General features: G+C 43.7%; 1 protein-coding gene across 1 annotated transcript; it reads left to right on the top strand.

Annotated features, from left to right (window-relative positions):
* Positions 1–8,089: 8,089 nt before the first annotated feature.
* LOC139218954 (amyloid-beta A4 precursor protein-binding family A member 1-like) lies at positions 8,090–20,342 on the top strand. Its single transcript, XM_070850708.1, has 12 exons — positions 8,090–10,000; positions 10,845–11,228; positions 12,195–12,234; positions 12,457–12,602; positions 16,123–16,155; positions 16,518–16,604; positions 16,855–17,055; positions 17,833–18,012; positions 18,504–18,716; positions 19,260–19,379; positions 19,587–19,727; positions 20,258–20,342. The coding sequence occupies exons 1-12, from the start codon at positions 8,090–8,092 to the stop codon at positions 20,327–20,329; spliced, it is 3,528 nt and encodes a 1,175-aa protein (XP_070706809.1). The 3' UTR covers positions 20,330–20,342.
* Positions 20,343–20,488: the final 146 nt, after the last annotated feature.

Here is a 20,488-nt window from a genome sequence, read left to right on the forward strand (position 1 = left end):
GACCTTAATAAATAACTGAAGGGTGCCAGAATGTGTCATGTGCAGTGCGTGCACAAATCAATGCTTGCATGATGATACGGTTATGACATGCTTTCCCCAGTATGTGATTTGCTGCCAGAGGGCTCAGCAGGTTACATCCCCTCTGGCCCCCCAACCTTCCTCTGGGAATACTCCAGACCACCGCCTCAGCCCGAAAACCAAGAACGCACAACTTCGAATAACAATTATGGCAAGATCTTCCACATGAAAATGAAAGTGATTTTTTTTATATGAAAGAGAAAATGTGCATAAAGCTTGATTAGTCATTAAACTGGACCTGCTCTGCTCTCAGGGGTGGGACGCAAACATGGATGGATGTTTATGCAGAACAAACCTGTCTCAGACACTGTGCTTTTGCTCCATCTGCTGGGAGCATTAGAAACAATTACAATAATGATTACTTATAAATCATTAAGCACACCTTCCATATTTAATAAATAAGTAAAAGACTTGAAGCAATATTTATTCAAATAAATACAATCAAAATATCTAATGCAACCATGGAATTGTGAATGAATCCAATTCATTTGTAAAACTCGTTAGTATGACGTGTTTTCATTATACTTCTTTAAATGTTTTTATTTTATAACTCTATGATTATCTGTGCCAAAATTAACAGAGCTCCGCCTAATAGCTATCATTCATCAAAAGCAAAAAATAATAACCTCATGTTGGCACAAGAGGATGTCAGAGCATTGCCAAAGTTGATTCACCCTCGGGGGACCATGAATGTCTGTACAAAATTTGCTGGTAATCCTTCAAATAGACATTGAGATATGATGATTTATTAATGATTTACAAAAGATCATACCGATAAATAATTTTAACAAATGTAACAAATGATGCTTATGAAACTTAATTGATTGTTTGAAAGTAAAAGTCAGCTTGTGACCAGCAGGACAAATCTGGGTGCATAAAGTGAAAGAGCAGCACTTGCCCCCGTTTCATCACCACCACTGATGTGCCCACGAGCAAGGCCATTAACCCCCAACTGGTCCAGTAGACAAGATCAGGGGCTAAAAGATAAGAATATTGTTGGATTGTGGCTTCCAGGTGTGATTGTGGGTGTCAACACCATCCTGCCACCATCCTGCTGAAAAGCTCCAGCAGCAGACTGGCTAAAAGCACAGGCCCTGGGCAGGTGGACATGGAGTCTGACTGTCTCGTGAACATTCAGAATTGAGGCCATGGGTTTTCTGCGTGATACGAGTAGCATGAAACATTTATGTGTGTTAATTCCAGTAATGGGTTCAGTCACTGCCAACTGCATGCTATATAACGGAAGAACATGTAGAGTATACCATCATCCATGTATGCAGAGAGAAAGGGCCACAAATTATTAATGTCTACTCTGGAAATAGAACAGTAATGAATTGGATTCATGGGCATGAAATATAGCCTGCGTGACGTGACTTAATGCAGGCAGCAGAGTAATAACGTTACCTCATATATACTCTGATGACCTGATTTTGCATGTTGCTCTCTATATTTTGCAGCTTTTTGATTGGCCAAGTACATGTGTCATACACACCTCCACAATCAGTCCAAAAGTTCACAAAATGTATTTTACACAATCATACAGGCTGTTTGTGTGGGATCAGAGGCATGTGTCTGCAAAGATGGCAATAACAGATTGGATGCCATGGTTACCACTCCACTCAATCACCATCCTCCGTCACATATTGTTGTCACGGTAACGGCTGCCCTGGTGGAAGGGTGCACGTGATTTAGGTGAGAATGTGTTACAACGGCTCAACATTGTGTAGACACACGCCCTGTTGATCTGCTCTACCAGGCTTTGAGTGACACCAAGACGTGCCCGGATTATCGTGCCAGGAGCCCCACAACCCCCCCCCCTGCTTCACACTCCACTCTGTCAGTGAATAGTTATTGCATTTGCTTTCACACATATCTGCCTAACAACAAGAACATTAGGCCTGGGATGAAAAGGCAAGTACTGTATTCATTACCATAATACCATGACCATGACTTTTTCACCTGTGAATTGAGGTACTCTAATGTGACAACTATTAGCAGGTGAAAATTTAACAAGATGGGCATGCAAACACTTCACTCACTCAAACAAAAATATATGTAGGAATGTGGCATCATTGCAAAAGCTGTTTGACATTTGGCACATTTACAAGAGCTTAAATAATGTGTCACTTTCTGTCCTTAAACTTAAAGTGTGCTTAAACATGCATGAAGTATCATCTTAAGGTTATAACTATCTAGACAACTCAAGCACACTGAGAACTGGCAGAAAAATAATCCTAATCTTACTGACAGGTAAAGCAGGTAAAGTACAGGCGTTACTAATAAAATTAATAATGTCAGGTATTCCAATAAGCTAAAATGGCTCTCTGAAAAATACATATTTAATATTTAGGGCCTGAGCACCAAGCGGTGCGAGGACCCTATTGAAATGTAAGGAAATGCATCCGAAATAACTTGCAAGTTTGAGGGCCTAAACATACACAAAAACTCATGAGACTTTGCACACGCATCAGTCATGGTGAAAAATTACATATTGCAAATGGGTCTTGCAAATGGGCGTGGCAAAATGGCTCCATAGCGCCCCCTAATTTATAGCCCCGGAACTGTGTTTTATGTACATGTACAAAATTTGGTGGGTTCATGTATCTCTTCAAGACGTACAAAAGAGTCTCTTGGAGCGATGACCTAAACCCAACAGGAAGTCGGCCATATTGGATTTTCCGTAAATTTTTGGCGATTTATAGGGGTCATAAATGAGCGAACTAGTCCGAGGGGGTTGAAACGATCGACCTCAAACTTGGTCAGCTGGTAGAAAAGACATTAACAATGAAAAGTTCTTAAAAGTCTCTACAAAACTGTAACGGTGTGGGCGTAGTGAGCTGTCAAACTTCAGTGTCTCGCCATGAAACAGGAAGTTGTTAATAAATAGACTCTACATGATCCAATCAGCACCAAATGTGACATGTTTGATAAGAGTGAAGACGTCTACATGTCAATATTCATTCACAGTCATAGCGCCACCTGGTGGCGACAGGAAATGCTATGTTTTATGCTATAATGTCTCAAGCCAGCCAGTTGACCAGATCCACTTCAAATTTGGTCAGGAAAGCCTCAAGACGTTGATGTTGGTCCATAGTGAAAACTGTGAGTTTTCGTCAAAAGGTGTCGCCTTGGCGAATTTCGATAGAAAATGTTCTTTCACATGAGCATTAAAAGTGCAGTAACTCCACTCTACAAGGTCTTATCTTCACCACATTTATACTGCTTGATGACTGTCCGGCTCTGAAGACATGTACATGCCAATTTTGAACCATAGTCATAGCGCCACCTAGTGGCAGGAGGAAGTGCATGTTTTATTCTCAGACGTCTCTCTCTCAGCAGGTTAACCACAGCCACCTCAAATTCGGCCCAAACATTCCCAAGACGTGGATGATACAAAGTTATGAAGCTCTTGAGGTTTCGCCAAACGCTGTCACCGTGGCGACGCTGTGTTCACCATGAAACAGGAAATTGTTGTATCTTCAGTGTACTTTATCCAATCTGTTCCAAACTAGTCATGATTAATAAGACTCCCGGCCTGAACACATCTACATGACAGTTAGTGACCACAGTCATTGCGCCACCTAGTGACAGCAGGAAGTAAGACTTTTCACGGTGTAGTCAACACTTCATATGCTGAAATATTGGATGCAATTAGTGACTGTTCTCTAACGCCACATAGGGGACACAGGAAGTGACATGTAACTCCTTGATGCACCGAAATACATGAAAACAGGATGGATTACGGTGATGCTGTTTCATGGACATTTAGGATGTTTTAATCGCACAGAGGGTTATATGTTGTTAGTAATGTTCTCAAACCGTGTGACTAAAGGACCTTTGCTTTAAAACTTGTTTACATTTTTACTTAAAGGGGGAAAAAGAAAATGTCGACTGTTAGCTAACGTTAGCTTAGCATGGCTAAAATGTGGCTAGCTGTTAACGGAGCTAACTGACAGGTGTGTGAAAACGATGATTGTGCACAAAATATGGCTACTGTTTCTACGTGCCCAGGCCTCACAGGTGTTTCAGTGATTCGGGAGCATTGTATACCAGAAAGATGAACAGGCAGATAACAGCGACACCACCGACGGACCGTGGGAACAGCTCACCGTGTTGCAGGCAGAGCCACAGCCGCACTTTGCGGGCTGCTGCTGATGGAGTAGGTGGGACGAGGCTCCACTCACGGCCCTACCGACCGGTTTGTGTCTGCACCATTAGCATCAGCAGTGTTGTAAAGGCGCTTTGTGCATCGCTAATCCGCTCTGATGTCACGGTGCAGAAGGAGGGGCTGAGCTCTCCGCTTTAATCCGAGCAAGTTGTCTGGAGGGACAAGCCGAGCCGAGCCGAGCCAAGCCAAGCGAGCAGGCACGGGAGCAGGGGCGATGTGTACTGCAGCGGCCGGACCCGGGCCTCTCCTCCTCTGACATGCAGGTAAATCAGTAAATGTCATGTCCATCAGTCGGTGACGGGAGCCGGGTATATCGTGGGGCAGGAAGGCGGAGTGAAAATGTGTTCAGGTCGATTTCGTTGATGGCGGATCCGACACCTGCGGAGATTTAATCTGGACCCTCAGGAGGGAAGGAGGGACGCGTTTACACAGGTGAAAGTGCTGCACTTCTTTTTTTTTTTACTAATAGATGTCAGGCGTTTTAGGCTCTGGGATACAGCGGAAGACTGTATGTGATTCCCAGGATATGCGTGCATCATATCCAGAATCACATTATGATCTTTTGTGAACTGTATCCTATAAGCGCATTTCAAAAAGGCGGAGTGGAGAACTCATCGCTAATAGATCATGAGCACCAGTCCCAAAAGGGAGGCTTTTGCCCCTTTCAACATAATACAATCGTTCAAGGCCATGGGAAGGGATTAAAAAAGCCATTGAGCCTTCAAAATAAAAGCACTTGCCAGTTTGAAACTTGCTCCTGGATTAATCTTCCAATGGTGTAATCTACATGTAAACACAATGCAAGTAATATGACAAGTGATGCAACCCACCACGGATCATATGGTTGCCGAGTGAGTGTGTCACTGTTTGGTTTGTGTTAGAGTGTGTGTGTGTGAGAGAGGATGAATCATGCTCTCAAGAATAGAAAGATGAGGAGAAGTGAGAACAATTGGATCTGATGGCTGTTTTCATTATCGACCAATCTGCCACTGATTTCTTTAATTAACTGCATGGCCCTTTTATATGTCAGAAGATCGAAAAATGCCCTTCACAGTTTCCCAGAGCCCATGGAGAAGTCCTCAGTTTGCTTGTTTGTTTGACCAAAGATCCAAAACCCAAAGATCAGTTTACATCTATTGTGATATATAATTTAGAGAAAACCAGCAAATCTTTATAATTGACAAGCTAGGACTACGAGAGCAGATAATGTTTGCCATTTTTACATGAAATACATTCACCGATTTTCAAAATTGTTGTTTCATTTACTGTTGATTTACTAATAAATTAGTTGACCAATGAACTAATGATTTTATGACAGAATAAAAGCCGAATTTTAAGATTAGGAGCCTGGGCCTAATGCTATATAGGCCCACCACCTACATAATGTATTTGGCCGCTGATTCCATCGATGTACCCTTCTGATGTTGTCTTTTCCTGATCACTGCACCACCCACTACCTCAGTCTGTTAACACCATCATTTAAAAATATGAAATGATGGTTCAAAATGACACAAGCCTTGCTGTGTTTACTGGGACTCCAGATGCAAAATTGCTTAAAGTTTTCCCAAGTGCAGTTGCTTGATTTTACATAATCCTTCATAGATAAGCAGTAAAACTTCAAAAGCTTCAGCCTGTTCACACAGCTGATGCTTGTTTCTGGCAACTGACATTTGTGTAAATACCCTCATACCCAAAATAACATAGCAGTATTGATATTGCCTACAGTTCTGGGACATTGTGAAGGTAATTTTTCACACCTCAATAGATCAAATTGTCCATCTGCTAATTAGTAAAAAATGTACAGTAATTTGCTTTTCGTCATCATCAAGGTCTAATTTTAGGCATGTCGAGGAGATAAAGGCTAGTGACTAGTTGTAATCGGTTAAGGTCAAGTGCGTATAGCCTACGTGTGTTGTTGTTGGTGTGTGTCTGTCTGTCGGTAAAAGATTGGTCAAGTTAATGGGCTTGTAAATCCCCACCCCATAGCTTTCACTTCAGCCCGACAGATGGATGTGCAGCTCTCGGCTCATGCAGGCCTGAACGTTTCAATGCCGTGCTGCCACAGCCATCTGTGACCGGGGCAACCCTTGCTCCCTGACCCACCCCCTCCGAGTCACCCAGCCATTGCCATACAGCCCTAAACTCTGGGCAGAGAGGGACATTAACCACCCAGGGAGTCTGCCCTTGCTCCTGCTGTGTCCCTCTGTGTTCCCTCCTTAGCAGTAGTGGTTTGTGCTCAGATTACAGGATCAACATTAACCTTTGCCCTCTGTGTCCTCTGCCTGTCCATGTGCCTGATTTTCAATGTCCAGAACTTGTATATCTACACATATATGATGACAACCACATTAGTAAAGCATCTGCTGCCTCTTAATCCAATATGAAAAGTGTTGAATCAACAGGAGCTGCAGTAATTGATGGTTATCATTAGTTTACCAATAAAGATGAAGAATTAAAATTCAAAAGGATCCAGTATTTGCCTGTTTGATTGCACAACTGTTCTTTAAATTACGGGAGACACGTATAAGGTTAACACATAATTTTGCTCCTCAGCCCTGTTTGGCCAGACATTTGTAATAAGATAACATGAAACAGAAAAACAAAAAAACAGTAATAGTTTGGAGTCCAGTCAAAGCTGCTTTACAGACTACGGTAGTTGAACTGTTAAGCACCCATTAAGAACAGAGCTAAATTAAGGAGCAGAAAAACGTCTCATGCATAAAGCGACACATTTATGGATTTTTCTGATCATTAAGGTCAGATGCATAACTTATGAGACCAGCTGCAGTTTATTATTCCTGAAACATCTAGGATTATATCCTGGTGTCCTTTCTCAGCCTGTTGACCACAGACATGGGGAAGCCTGTGATAAGAGATAACTGATGGATACTTTGAAAGCCTCGTCATATTCGATAAATATCAACACTGGAATTCTCACTCGCAGAGGGCATTTATTATTTAGATAGTTGCCCTGTTCATCTCTCTCTGTCACGTCTTATCTGATATCCCTCCTTGTCCTGCTGCCCTGCCTCCTCCTCCTCCTCCTCATCCCTCTCTCTTCCCGTCCTGTGCCATCTGCCAGCTGCTGGACGGATGAACGTGGTGCAGATTAAAGTGCACCGCACACCCAGATGAATCTCAGAGGATTTAGGTATTTGCCATTAGCAATATAGGGACAGGGAGTCCCCGCCATCATACACAGCATCACTGTAATATTGCATTTTTATGTGTATGTGTCATGTTAGAGTGGGGAGGGGGGCAATTATCCATAATGGCATGTAAACTTTCAAAATGAAGAAAATGCAAACTTGATGGAAGCACTGTGAGTTAAACTCTATGTCACTGATAAATTAGACTAAATATGTTTATTTTACTGCTGCAATAAAGATTCATAATTAAGATGTTTATTGCTATTATTCTCTGGTGATGATGCTCGTCAGCGAGTGAGGCAGATTAAGACGATCAATCAGTCTAGTGGGAGACTGGCTGCAGATGGACGTGGGTGGCCTCCAGTTGGTTGTACGATGTGTCATCCAACCACGTCTAAACGAATAAGGCGTTTACTCCTGTTGTCAATGGCCACGCTCAGTGGGTAGGAGGGAAAGCCTGCCATCCTAGGCTCCTCCTGGCTGCATCCCAAATTTGAGTCTGATTTGAAAAAGTATTTTGTTTATTATCTAGCTTCAAGACAGAAACGTAAACCTCTTCTTGGACCTCTTGTGTATATTTGAATTTTTCTGTTTATCTCCTTTCTTTGTCTCTCCCAGGCTGTGCTATGAGTGGGGTTTTCTTGGAGCCTAGACAAGCATGTTCTGAATGTTGGAGCCAGATCACACCCCAGCCATGAGCCACAAGTATCAGGGAGAGGCATCCGGGGAAGCAGGTGAGGAGCACAGGGTGCCTCGGAGGAGCAGGCAGCCCAATGGGACGTCACCAGGGGAACCTCCTGTACGTCGGTCCTGGAGGCCATGTCAGATGGGCAACCAGGATGGGGAACTGAATCCCCATCATCATCATCATCATCATCACCATCACCCTCCTCACCACCACCCGCCCACAGGTCGTGGACCCCCTCGGCATCGCCGGCGGCCTCCATCAGGGCAGGGGCAGAGCCAAAGCCAGGCTCAGAGTCCCGGTCTGGTCCCAGCGGAAGCTCCTTCTAGGCCGGACGGGGGCGAGAGTCGAGATCCGGATCTTCGTTCCATTCAGCAACCCCGCCCTGCTGTCACGCGTTACCGTCGTCATGGCGATCCTAACCCGAGGCTCAGAGGTCACAGACAGAGGCAACCAATCAGAGAGATGCAGGACTCTTCACCAGGTGCAGATGAGAGACAGGGTCCAGCAGAGGTGAAGGCACAGCTACAGCAGTGCTCAACGGATGAACCTGTCACGGACCAGTCACAGGACAGGGGATCTCCTCACCAGACTCCTGTTGCTGTTGTCGCCCCAACCCACCTCTCATCTAGTCCTGCAACCCATAATATGCAACCTCACCCCCAACAAACTCCTCCTGCTGAGGCAGAGGAGGACCATCAGGAGTGTAAAGTGGAGTGTGAAGAGGAATCAGAGGAAGTTGAGGAGAAGGACGAAGAACAAGAACAGGCAGAGGAAGATGGAAACCACAACTTAACCACTGGTCACTCCAGCTGCAGCCGTGACGACATGCAGACAGTCAATGACGGAGCACAGGATCTTGAAGAGAGGGTGGAGGAGGATCAGGAAGAAGTGATGGATGATGTAGTGGAGGACATCGCAGCTCAGGGAAGCGAAATCACTGATCTCTGCTCTGACACAGAGAGTGCTGCCTCGCTCAGTATGGATGGACCTCTCCACAGCCCACCACCACTCCAGTCACCAACTCCTCCTTCGTCCCCAGACGTTCCACCTTTCCCCCAGCTGGACCACTTCAGTGAGGACACCAGTATGAGCCCTCTGCCTGACTGTGACATGCTACCAGAAGAGGTAGAAGAAGACGAGGAAGATGATGAGGAGGATTGCTCTGAATCATGCTCGCTGTCTCACTGCTCTGAATCTTATCCAAAAACCTATGCAGACTTTTATTCAGAGTCCCACCAAAAATCATACACAGAGCCTGTCTACAAGTCGTGCTCAGAGCCAAAATCCCATCCTAAGTCTTTTCCTGAGCCTCTTAAGACCTCCTACCCCGAGTTACACAGAGAACCTCGCAGGCAGCCCGGTTGGAGGACTGAGCCTTCTGAGGCGAAGCAGGAGTCTCGCCAAGAGCCCTTTAACAGCCATAGACAGGAGAATGTACAAAAAGGGCCTCCATCCTCCCCCACTAAGGGCTCCCGTTACACCCCAAGGCCGAGCAGAGACCGTGGTTCACATCACTCCCCTCTGGACCGCTCCGTTGGCTGCCGACTGCATCACTATGATGGACAGTCTGATGGCGAGGGGGACAGTGCTGATCAAAGTCCTGTTCCCAAAAGTCAAAGGCAGATGCCCATTCAAGCAGAAACCCAGGCCAAGAGCCCCTCGTCTGGGCAGAACAGCTCAGGCGAGGCTGAGGAGGAGCGGAACGAGGCGGGTCTCCAAGGGGAGGAAGGTGTAAAGGGCTCAGGAGATGCCATCAGCCTGGCGATAAAAGACATCAAGGAGGCGATTGAGGAGGTGAAGACTAAGACGGTACGCTCCCCGTACACACCTGACCAGCCTGTGGAACCGATTTGGGTGATGAGGCAGGAGCTCAGTCCCACAGAGGATGTATATCCACTGCAGACTACAGCTGGCCATGTAAGCACGACTTCACTCATCATTAATACTGGTTACTGTTGTTTTTTTTTGAAACCCCAAATTGGGTCACTTGAACACCTCTGATCCCTCTTAGTAATTAAAATAGGTAAAACTAAACGAATTTGTGCTGTTAAGGATTTAATTTTAAAATCTGATTTTCAGCACTTTTGATATTCCGGATAAGTTCTCATAAATTTCTGTGTTGTTAAAAAGAGCTGTATCTTAATTTACGGTGGCACTGCTGATTGCCAGTGCTTGAGGCAGGAATTAATGGAAAACAGTTTGGGAAACACGATTATTTGCTTTTTTTCCCCCCAAGACTGACATGAGGAGATAAATATGAGTTGTGTCTCTGCATTTAGCTTAGCTTAGTTTAGCTTAGCTTAAAGAGGGGGAAACAGCTTGCCTGGCTCAGTCCAAAGTGAAAAGGTATGCATACAAACAGCTCTAAAGCTGCCTTGTATCTTGTGAGTTTATATAACACATGAATAGAAATCATTTTTCGTGTCCATACGATGTATGACACTAAAAATTCTTGATACTTCTATTTATTTACCAAAATGATGAACTATACCATTAAGGTTTAGTGACATTACCCAAAGACTTTGCACTACAGTGTTGCAATAATCAAATTGCATTTCATTGCTTTCAGGAAGCTAACAAACTAAAGATTTACATCCCTGGCTCGCATTTCATTTAGTGTTACTTGGATTTATGCCCGAATCCTGAATCATGTATCATTGGCAGTGTCAGCTGAGTTGGCGTAGATGCACTGCATTTTGTATATCTATATACATATATTACACTTTCTTCCTTCTCTTTTCTCTCGCTTTCCTTCTCTCAGTCTTCTCCTCACTCCCCCTCACAGTCAGTGTCTGAGTCTCCAACCCGCTATGCCTCAGGCCCAGCTCGGGAGCCAGCCAGTCCGCTGAGGGCCGAGTCAGCCAGACCACTTCACACTCAACATTATCACCAACAGCAGCCCCAACACAACCATCACCATCACCACCAAGGCCACCACTCCCATCAGAGGGACACCACAAGGCCGCCTCAGTGTTACACACAGCTGCAACCATACGCAAACATGCCACCTAATCAGCATCAGCAACGTCAACATCAGCATCAACAACAGATTCCACCTCAACAACCACGTCAGCAGCTTCCTGCTCAGCAGCCACGATCACACGTTCAGCCACAGTCGCCTCCACAGCAGCCGTCTGTCCAGGAGGTGAGAGCTCGCAAATAAACCTCCATAAATACGTAGAATATAGAAAAACGATTCTCCCTATAACTTCAGAACGTACCAAAGATCCATCCAAGTATTCCTCAGTATTCAAGTAATCTATTACGGTCGTCTGCATATCTATAGACGCATTGCAAACAGGAACTTCTAATAACCAATTCAGCATACGGTTAATGCTGCCAAATTTATTCCACCAATTTTTCCACCAACATTTCCAGGAACTTTTATTACCAGGAATTTATTTACCTGGGTAAAAGAATTCCTTTCCACCGCAGCTCACAGTTCCGGTACATTTATTCAAATCAGGCTAATGACGTATGGGGGACGTATAGTACTGCTACTGTTGTGGTCTTTCATCTTCTTAAAATCTTGCATACGTTTCTTCAACTTTTCACGAATTTGTTTCGGCGTGTGCCCTACATTTAGCTCCGCCAGCTTTGCAAGTTTGCAGCCACACTGGATCGGAAGTGTGGAACGCTGCAAGTGTGTTCCACCAATCAGGGTTCTTCAGCACACAGCCCCGCCCCTCAAGACTCCCGGGTAATCTGAAAAGTTCCACCTCGCTACTAGGAACTTTTCGGTGGAAAGGTTGGGGTTGAGAGAAAGTTTTTTTTTTCCCTGGATTTTGGTGGAAACGTGCTGAGGTTTTTCAAAATCCCGGGTAAATGAGAAAAGTTCCTGTGGTGGAAAAGGGGCTAATGTTAACAAATACGAGCTGAAGCAAATTAGAAGTTGTAAACCACAGCGTCACAGGCAGAAACCATGTCAACATGAATGATAAATCCTACAAAGACAGGCTGGCGTCTTTTACATGGTGCTCATTTCCCAGTAGCTAAATGGCTGTCAGCAGTAAAAGTCTTGGAGAATTTAAATGAGGTAGGAGAGACCTGCAGTACGTGAGTAGAAATATAAAAGATGTTGATGTACATTTCCTTTTTTGTGCCTTTTCAGATTCGCAGATCTCTCCCTCAGTTTCCAACATTTGTGGATGGTGAGTGGGCTCACATGAAAATCATAGCATCTCCTGAACATATTAGATTTTACCTTTTTTTTTTCTCTATTTCATGTTAATGGCTGCATTTAAAAAAAAATAAATAAATAAATGTACAGATATTGTAGATGTTGGGTATAGTTTTACCAGATTGTTGCCATATCTTCACTTTTTAATCTGTTTGTAGCATGTTTGCCTAACGAGTGCATTTGGTTCACGCAGTCCCGGGACCATGTGACCCTGAAGACCTCATTGACGGCATCATCTTTGCAGCGACCTATCTGGGCTGCACCCATCTGCTTTCAGAGCGGACGCCCACAAAGAGCGCCCGCATGCAGCAGGCACAGGAGGCCATGAGCAGAGTCCGGGTGAGAGCAAACTACAGCTTATCTGATTTCATTTTACGTTCATATCATGAGTCTGAAGTCACTCCTTCGTTCAATCACCCACTATTCCCTATGTAATAGACACTCACAGGTTTACTCTGTGGTGAGCTGTGACCTAAGATTTGGGGCCATCATCAATCATGGTAGTAGAAAACGCCTTACGTTACTTATTTCATTGTTGAATTTAGACACTCAAAGTACATGGCAGAGGGTAACTATAGTGCACTATGCAGTACTGATTTTGGACGCAGCCTCAATTTTTGACAAATTTGTGAAAAATCTCAAAGAACCCTATTTCTAGTTTTTCATTTCAACAAACTTTGCCAAGTCATAGAGTATGTGACTATAACTATATGATATTGATTTATACCTTTTTATATTGTGATGTTTTTTCATATTTCTTATGCCAGCCCAAAAATTACCAAATATATCAGGCTGAATTTGGGGAAATATGTCTGGAATGATGCCCAAGACATCTTGCAATATTTCAATTTGATGGAGAGGTGCAGCCAAAAAAAGGAATTGCTTTAGCATTTCACTAATTCTCAACATCATAAAGCTTCAGTGTGGAGTGGGAACATCATACTGGGGACATCATACTGTCAGACATAAGATAATTTTCACAACCTCAAAGCTTGTTAAAATATGTATTTAATAGTGTTTACAACAGACTCTAAGGAGCTCTAAGATCAAATCCACAGCTCCATGGTTTGGAGATTTTCTAGCACACTTTGACACGTCATCAGTAATGTAACTGAGGCTCGCTTCATATCTAGGTCTTTTAAAGTCAGAAACCCTCAGCAGGCTAAACAGCCTGCGGGCTAAAGTCCCTGGGTTTCTGCACAATGCATCATGCACACATCACTGCTCCTGATCCGCAGCCACACAGGCTTTTCTCCTCAGCTCCTCTGGAGGTTATATAAACTCCTGAGACTACAGACCCCGCTTTCTGTCCCAGTCACAGTGCATGATGTCAAACACGCATGACAAAGAAAAAAAACACTTGGGACTTTGATCACAGGGATTGAACTACATCACTATATATAATTAGTAGAGCGATGTACTATAAATGTGGCATGTATCCAATATGGTTTCATGGAGGTAGTTTCTGTTAACATGAAAGGAAATATCCGCCGATTCATCTGTAAAAAAAAAAAAATCTGATTTGTGCGCCCTGTGTGAATGTAGCTGGAGTCAGTTGAGGGCAGGTGATGTCAGGGAGTGTGTGGGAAAGATGGCTTACAGTGACAGCGTGGCATTCAAACATGAAACTTTGTGAGTGTGCGAGATCACCACTAAGATGATGCCATTTTGGAGAGATGAGCGCAAGAAGTCAGAGGCCCAAAGAGGACAGGGAGCGAAGTCTGCTTTCTGGACGTTTGACTGACAGTTCCAGGACATCGCCTCCGCTAAGGTCTGAGAAACCTACTGGGAAGGAGAACGTTAGAGACACTATAGTAATGAGGGAGATATATAAGTCACTTTATTGTTTTAGAGTGAAAAAGACAGTGGAAGCTCGCTGTCTGACAGGCTGGGTGGCGGTGACCGATACAGAGTACTGATCTGTTACTGGTGCTCTTTTTTTCCCCTAATTACAATGTGTATACTACATATAGTATAGTATAGTATAGTATATGTGGAGCTGAGTAATATTGGTCTTCTATGGATGACTTAATGTGAGGCTACACATCAGTTCTCAACTAGTTCACACCGACATCCTTTTTATGCTTGTGCAAATTATAATGAAATTATATATATAATGGCTTTTTATATCTTTATGTGTCAAGCAGCCCAGAACAGAAAATAGTATTTAATGTACAGTCCCAATTTTTTACCTGTTTAATAAGGTCAGTTTCAGGGTGAACACAGTGGACTACATTCATGAGCATGCTTTGTTTCCTATCGAATGAATCATTTGTCTAATTGTCGCATGTCAGTGTTTCTAATAATTTCAAAACTTCCAGTGTTGTGAATGTATATTTTCTCACAATTAAGATCTTAAAATTTGACTTGCTTTTTTTTCCTTATTTAAAATCCTGATGAACCATTTCTCACGGGACGCTAAGAGTTTAAAAGAAGGCCTATCAATTCACATTTACATATAAAATACATAGACATTGCCATACACATGTATTTTCTAAGCTCAAAAACACAAGGGTAATTACATAAATAGTTGCGTGCATTAAAAAGGTAAAAAGAAATCAAAAAGTATGTCAAAAATATCACTTTTGAAGGAGAACTGACTTCTCAGCAGTCTAAGCTCCTCAGGCGGGACAGTCCAGGATGGCATAGAAAGACGGGCGCGGGTTATTGTACGAGATGTCTGCTTAATATAAAATGAAATGAAACACTGGAGGTGACGTGACTGCCCTTAACAGAGTGATATACGCTGACTTCCACCACAGGTCAGGAGTCACACTAGTGCTCATGATGATGATGTGACGTGCAGCCTACTAGCGCGGTTGAAATGAGAAGCGCTGACGTGTTTGCTCCAGGCTCAGAGAGTTTTTACAAAAAAAGCATGTTTCTGACACCAGTAAATAGATATGAGTTAGCAGTATGTGTCAGCTTTAATAGAGTCTGATTATCACAATTTATATAAGTGAGATTATTTATAGATGGAACATGAGGCGGCTTTCACAACAAACAGGAACTACTCAGTCGCAAGAACTTCAAAATTATTGTTTGCTCATGAAATGTGAAAGATAGCTCAGCGTGTGATTCACTGAAGGATTAGGAACTTAATGTTCTCTTTCTGAGCCTTTATCATGGTGTTTTTTTTCTTAATGCTTATCTGCATTAATCACACTGCTGCCAGTGTCATAACTGTTCAAGGTTACAACAGAACAACCTCTATGCATGAAAGCAATTTTAATAAATAATACTAAAATTGTGAGAGAAAATAAATGTGGGTGTCCACAAACCTGATTAAATGGAAGTGTACAACACATTAGCTGTAGTTTGAATGCAGGTAAAAGCTATGATCCTTTGACTTGACAGATTATATCCCCTTTAATCACATCTCTACTGATGAGGGCAGATTTTAACCCCTGAAACAACACACATGCAGTTTAGAGCAAATGGTGGCAGAAGCCAATGTTTGGAAACACGAACCCTGAGCTGTGGCGAGGCGTCTGCCAGAAACACGTGGGGTCGCTCGTCTTTCTTCAGGGTCGTTTGTGTCACATCGATGAAGAGGAAACTTTTGATAATGTTTCCTGCAAAGGCCCCTGGCAGCCTGCTGTTGTCAGATGTGATAGACGGCAGCATCACTGTCCTCCCACACACACACACACACACACACACACACACACACACACACACACACATGCACACACGTTTAAGGTCCTTTTGTCCCTTAATTTGGCATTTGGAATGGAGACAGTCTACAGTATATGAGGCGATTGGGTTTTTGTGGATCCTCCAAAAACAGCTGTTTTTGCGTACTGATGTCGTGTTTCGTCTCTGTCTGAGTCTCTGCTCTGCTTTCTGACCACCACAGGCTGCTCAAAAGCAGGCAAAGAACAGGAAAAAGGTACGTTTTCTTTTGTGACTGTAGAAGTTTCATGTAAAAGATGACTTACATGTGCAGATATTTGAGATCAAATGCTAATGTTAGAAAAGGAGAACATCTGTGCAGACATGTACAAGTTGCTAATGAATGAATTTAGATTTTTACATACGTCTGCTCTTCATTTCCTTTGTGCACTGCCTGCAGATTGCATGAGACCCGGTTGCTTTGCCTTCATTAGAGTCCTATTTGTAGCCCTCAGATTTGACGGCTCTCGACAGTTGTGACACTGAAGGAGGAGGGCAGAGCTGCTCTCCTTCGCTGCTGTTCCTCAACCTGTTGCATCTTCTGCTCACTGCTCTTGTCGTTTGTCTCTGACCATTCAGAGCCCTGACGGGGAGGCTCCGTCCACTGCTGAAGTTGATCTGTTCATGTCCACGCAGAGGATCAAAGTCCTTAATGCAGACACTCAGGTACAAAAATGATAATATGCTTTCCTTTCTTCAGCAATGAATACCTTAAATCCTTGAGTATGGGAGGGACAATGTAAACACTCAAAGAGAGACAACAGGTTAGATATCTTCAATGTTGTGTCCTTCAAAAAGATCCTTGAGCAACAAATTATCACTGCCATACCCTCCAAACTCTATTCAGCAGGTATGAACAGGAACCCACAGAGAACTGATTGATTCTGAGTAACTGATGTCTTGTGTGGATCACCAGGAGTCTTTAATGGACCTGCCTCTGAGGACAATCTCCTACATAGCTGACATTGGTAACATGGTGGTGCTGATGGCCCGGGGGAAGATGGTGCGGTCTCGCAGCGCACAGGACAACCTGGACCACACAGCTGAGCAGACCACCATGAGCCACGATGACAGACGGCTGTACAGGATGATCTGCCACGTCTTCGAGTCAGAAGATGTGAGTTATTGATCAGTAATCTGTTGTTGTTGTATTATTTTAATCTATTAGCATACATTTGGGTTTACTGCTCACCACTGTGTCGGGTGGAAGAATCTAAAGCCTGTGACATTTAAAGCAACACTCACTGACCTGACATTTGTGGGAGATACCCTGGTCTGTTGTCTTCTAGGAGTTAAATGAAAAGAGTTTCATCTCATCTGTGTGTTCCACTGTTTGTCCTTAACTAGGCTCAGCGCAGAGCTATTCTATCGTTCTGTAGATATAGATTGTTGTCATAACTACTGAAAGAAAGAAAACAAGTGTGTCTTTATGCCCCACTGTACCACTCAGAGGTACCTTTGGAGAAGGAAAGGTGTTGAGACTTTTTGACTAGATTTCAATGCAGTTCTCCTGGAGCACCATCTTGTGGCCATTAGAGGAACTGAGGAACAGATCATGTTGGTGTTTTACAAGCAGGCTCTTATTTTTGTATATATTTTTTATTAAGAGTTTAGCACTCAGAACTGTGTGAGTGTGTTCTGCCAGTATAAGTAAAATAGCTCTCCAACTGTCATCAGATTCTGATTGTTATATTGCTAAATCCTGATAAATGAAATGAAAGTGACATCACCTTTTTTGGTGTCACAGTTGAACCTCACCCACTTAAGAATCAATATGAAGAGCACAGACAGAAAACTGGTCTCACGTTGTAAACCAGCCTTTAAAGATGAAGTCTGTGTAGACAAAGCTACCTTCATTCACGAGCCCCCTTCCTCATCCTCCTCTCCCTCTCAGGCCCAGCTGATAGCTCAGTCGATCGGTCAGTCTTTCAGCGTTGCCTACCAGGAGTTCCTCAGGGCCAACGGCATCGACCCCGAGGACCTGAGCCAGAGGGAGTACAGCGACCTGCTCAACACTCAGGACATGTACAATGACGACCTCATCCACTTCTCCAAGTCAGAGAACTGCAGAGATGTAAGTGAACCAGCAGGTGGCAGCACTGTCACAGGGGTTTTTCATTTACCCCTAGTACCTCCAGTGGATGTGTATTATTACACCAAAGTACTAAACTTCTGATGGGATTTCACTGAAGTTTCCACTTCACATCAGTTCAGGTCATGTTGCTAATTTTGAACATAAGTCAGGCAAGTGTCATTTTTCTGCTCAACTTGCTCTGTCAGTTTGCCTTCCAGTGGTTCAGAGCAGCTGTTTTTTTTTTTTTTTTTTTTAGTCACAGCTGTGCGACATTTTTCCTGAAAAATGTCATGTAAAAGTAAAAACACTGGCTCCAGTACGAAGGTGAATTTGAGACGTCCAACCTGGTCTGCCTCTCTCAGTTTCGCATCAGTGCGGAGTGGCTGCAGCATCACTCTTACTGTTGTATGGACGATCGTGTTACTTCACCAGGGGAGGTTTGATGATTTGAATTTGAGGACAATAATGAAGCCGGACGCGTTCCCTCACAGGTTTACATTGAGAAGCAGAAAGGAGAGATCCTGGGTGTGGTGATAGTGGAGTCAGGCTGGGGGTCCATCCTCCCCACCGTCATCATCGCCAGCATGATGCATGCTGGTCCGGCTGAGAAGTCCGGTCGACTCAACATCGGAGACCAGATCATGACCGTAAACGGGACCAGCCTGGTGGGTTTACCGCTCAGCACCTGCCAGAGCATCATTAAGGTACGCTGCTGCTCTCAGCTCTGTTTTTAGTTAGATTTTACTCATTCATACATAAATGTCCTGACTTTCTGTCATTTTTGTGACTTGTCCAACTGAATCTGAGTTGGTTCTTAGTTGGGAGTGTTGCTTTACCTATTAGTGCCATTAGTGCATGCTTCAACAAAATGTTGAAAATTAACTGCATAATGAGAAAGAAGACAATATTTACGTGTTTTTAGGCCCCATATTTGGTACCAGTAACAATCTCTCTTCATTGTATGATGTGTGTTTTATGTGTCTGTCAGCGGAGGACCAAGGCATTATGTTTCAGGGCGGCCATTCATCCCTTTCTTGAGGACATTTCTTAAAATTTGGAAAAAACGTCCACTCGGACTTGAGGATGACCTGATTACCTAACAACACAACACACTACTGGGCTTAACTCAAGACTTCATACCCTAATCATGACAACATTTCACACAAAGACCTGGATGTAAACTGGAACTTGACTGGTTTGGTGGAGGTGTCTGTCTGATGTCTGTCTCTGTCTCTTTCCTCCTGTAGGGTCTCAAGTCTCAGTCCAGGATCAAGATGAACATCGTCAGGTGTCCTCCTGTCACTATGGTGCTCATCCGCAGGCCGGACCTCAGATACCAGCTGGGCTTCAGCGTCCAGAATGGCATTGTGAGTATCAGGACTGATTTGTTGCTGCTGCCCTCTTTTTAATGATCAAAGAAGAGCTTTTATTTTGTTAAGTGCTCAATAACTCTGAGGAACAGTTGCAGTTTTTACAGTGTCAGAGTTACTGTCAGCGGCACATCCGACGTTATCCTCTTGTGCCACTGCCTTTGAGCCCACTCCCCCTGAGTTTTTAACTTTGTGCGTGCACAGATCTGCAGCCTGATGAGGGGAGGCATTGCAGAGAGAGGAGGCGTCCGCGTAGGTCACCGCATCATCGAGATCAACAGCCAGAGTGTCGTGGCGACGCCTCACGAGAAGATTGTTCAGATTCTGTCTAACGCCATGGGAGAGGTAGGAGGGACTCTGAATGTCTCTTTGAAATCAAGATAATGAATTCCTGGAATAAACATAAAACATGACTGATTTAGAGCTGTAGGAGAGTACGTTTTACAGCACAGTTAATTTTAACTGGTCCGTAATCTGTGACTGGCTTTTATTTGTCCGTGCTGGCCACTCCTCTGCTATTTAATTACTTTCTTTTATGATAATTAACAGTATTAATGGTCCCCAGGAGATGATTTAAAATGAGTTTGGACCCTGGACCAACATCTAGGTTCATGACCTCAGCCTAAAAATTCCCCAGAGGATGAATCCTAATTGTTTTACAGACTATGATCTCTCCTGTAGCGCCATCATTCAACTCAAATTTTTACACATAACATAATATCTGCAGGACGCGTCACTTTCCTGCTCCCTTTAGATGTCCCGACCACATCAACCTTCTCTATCATCACACTCAGGACAACCTTCTAAAATTAACTAAATCACCAGTATGTTTGTTCGGCTTTTAATTCTGGTCGTTTGGTTTCTTTCTGCTCCAGATCCACATGAAGACGATGCCTGCAGCCATGTACCGTCTGCTGACAGCACAGGAGCAACCTGTCTACATCTGAACACACTCTTCTCACCACATCACTCAGTCTATCTTTACTACTGTCCAGCCACTTTCAGTTGTTTTAAATACCTTTCTCCTCTCTGTATCCGGTTTGATATCACTTGACTTGCCTTGCCTTAATCTGTACAGTACACTGTCATGTTAACATGTACATCTA

Source organism: Pempheris klunzingeri, chromosome 19 (genome assembly GCF_042242105.1).
Source record: "Pempheris klunzingeri isolate RE-2024b chromosome 19, fPemKlu1.hap1, whole genome shotgun sequence".
NCBI lineage: Eukaryota > Metazoa > Chordata > Actinopteri > Acropomatiformes > Pempheridae > Pempheris > Pempheris klunzingeri.

What these genes read in the sequence shown, in the direction of transcription:
- LOC139218954 (XM_070850708.1), top strand. Translation starts at nt 8,090, where the DNA reads ATGAGCCACAAGTATCAGGGAGAGGCATCCGGGGAAGCAGGTGAGGAG. An exon ending in AGCAGCCGTCTGTCCAGGAG is followed by an intron (nt 11,229 to 12,194) that starts GTGAGAGCTCGC and finishes GTGCCTTTTCAG; the next exon opens with ATTCGCAGATCTCTCCCTCA. An exon ending in CCTGCCAGAGCATCATTAAG is followed by an intron (nt 18,717 to 19,259) that starts GTACGCTGCTGC and finishes TTCCTCCTGTAG; the next exon opens with GGTCTCAAGTCTCAGTCCAG.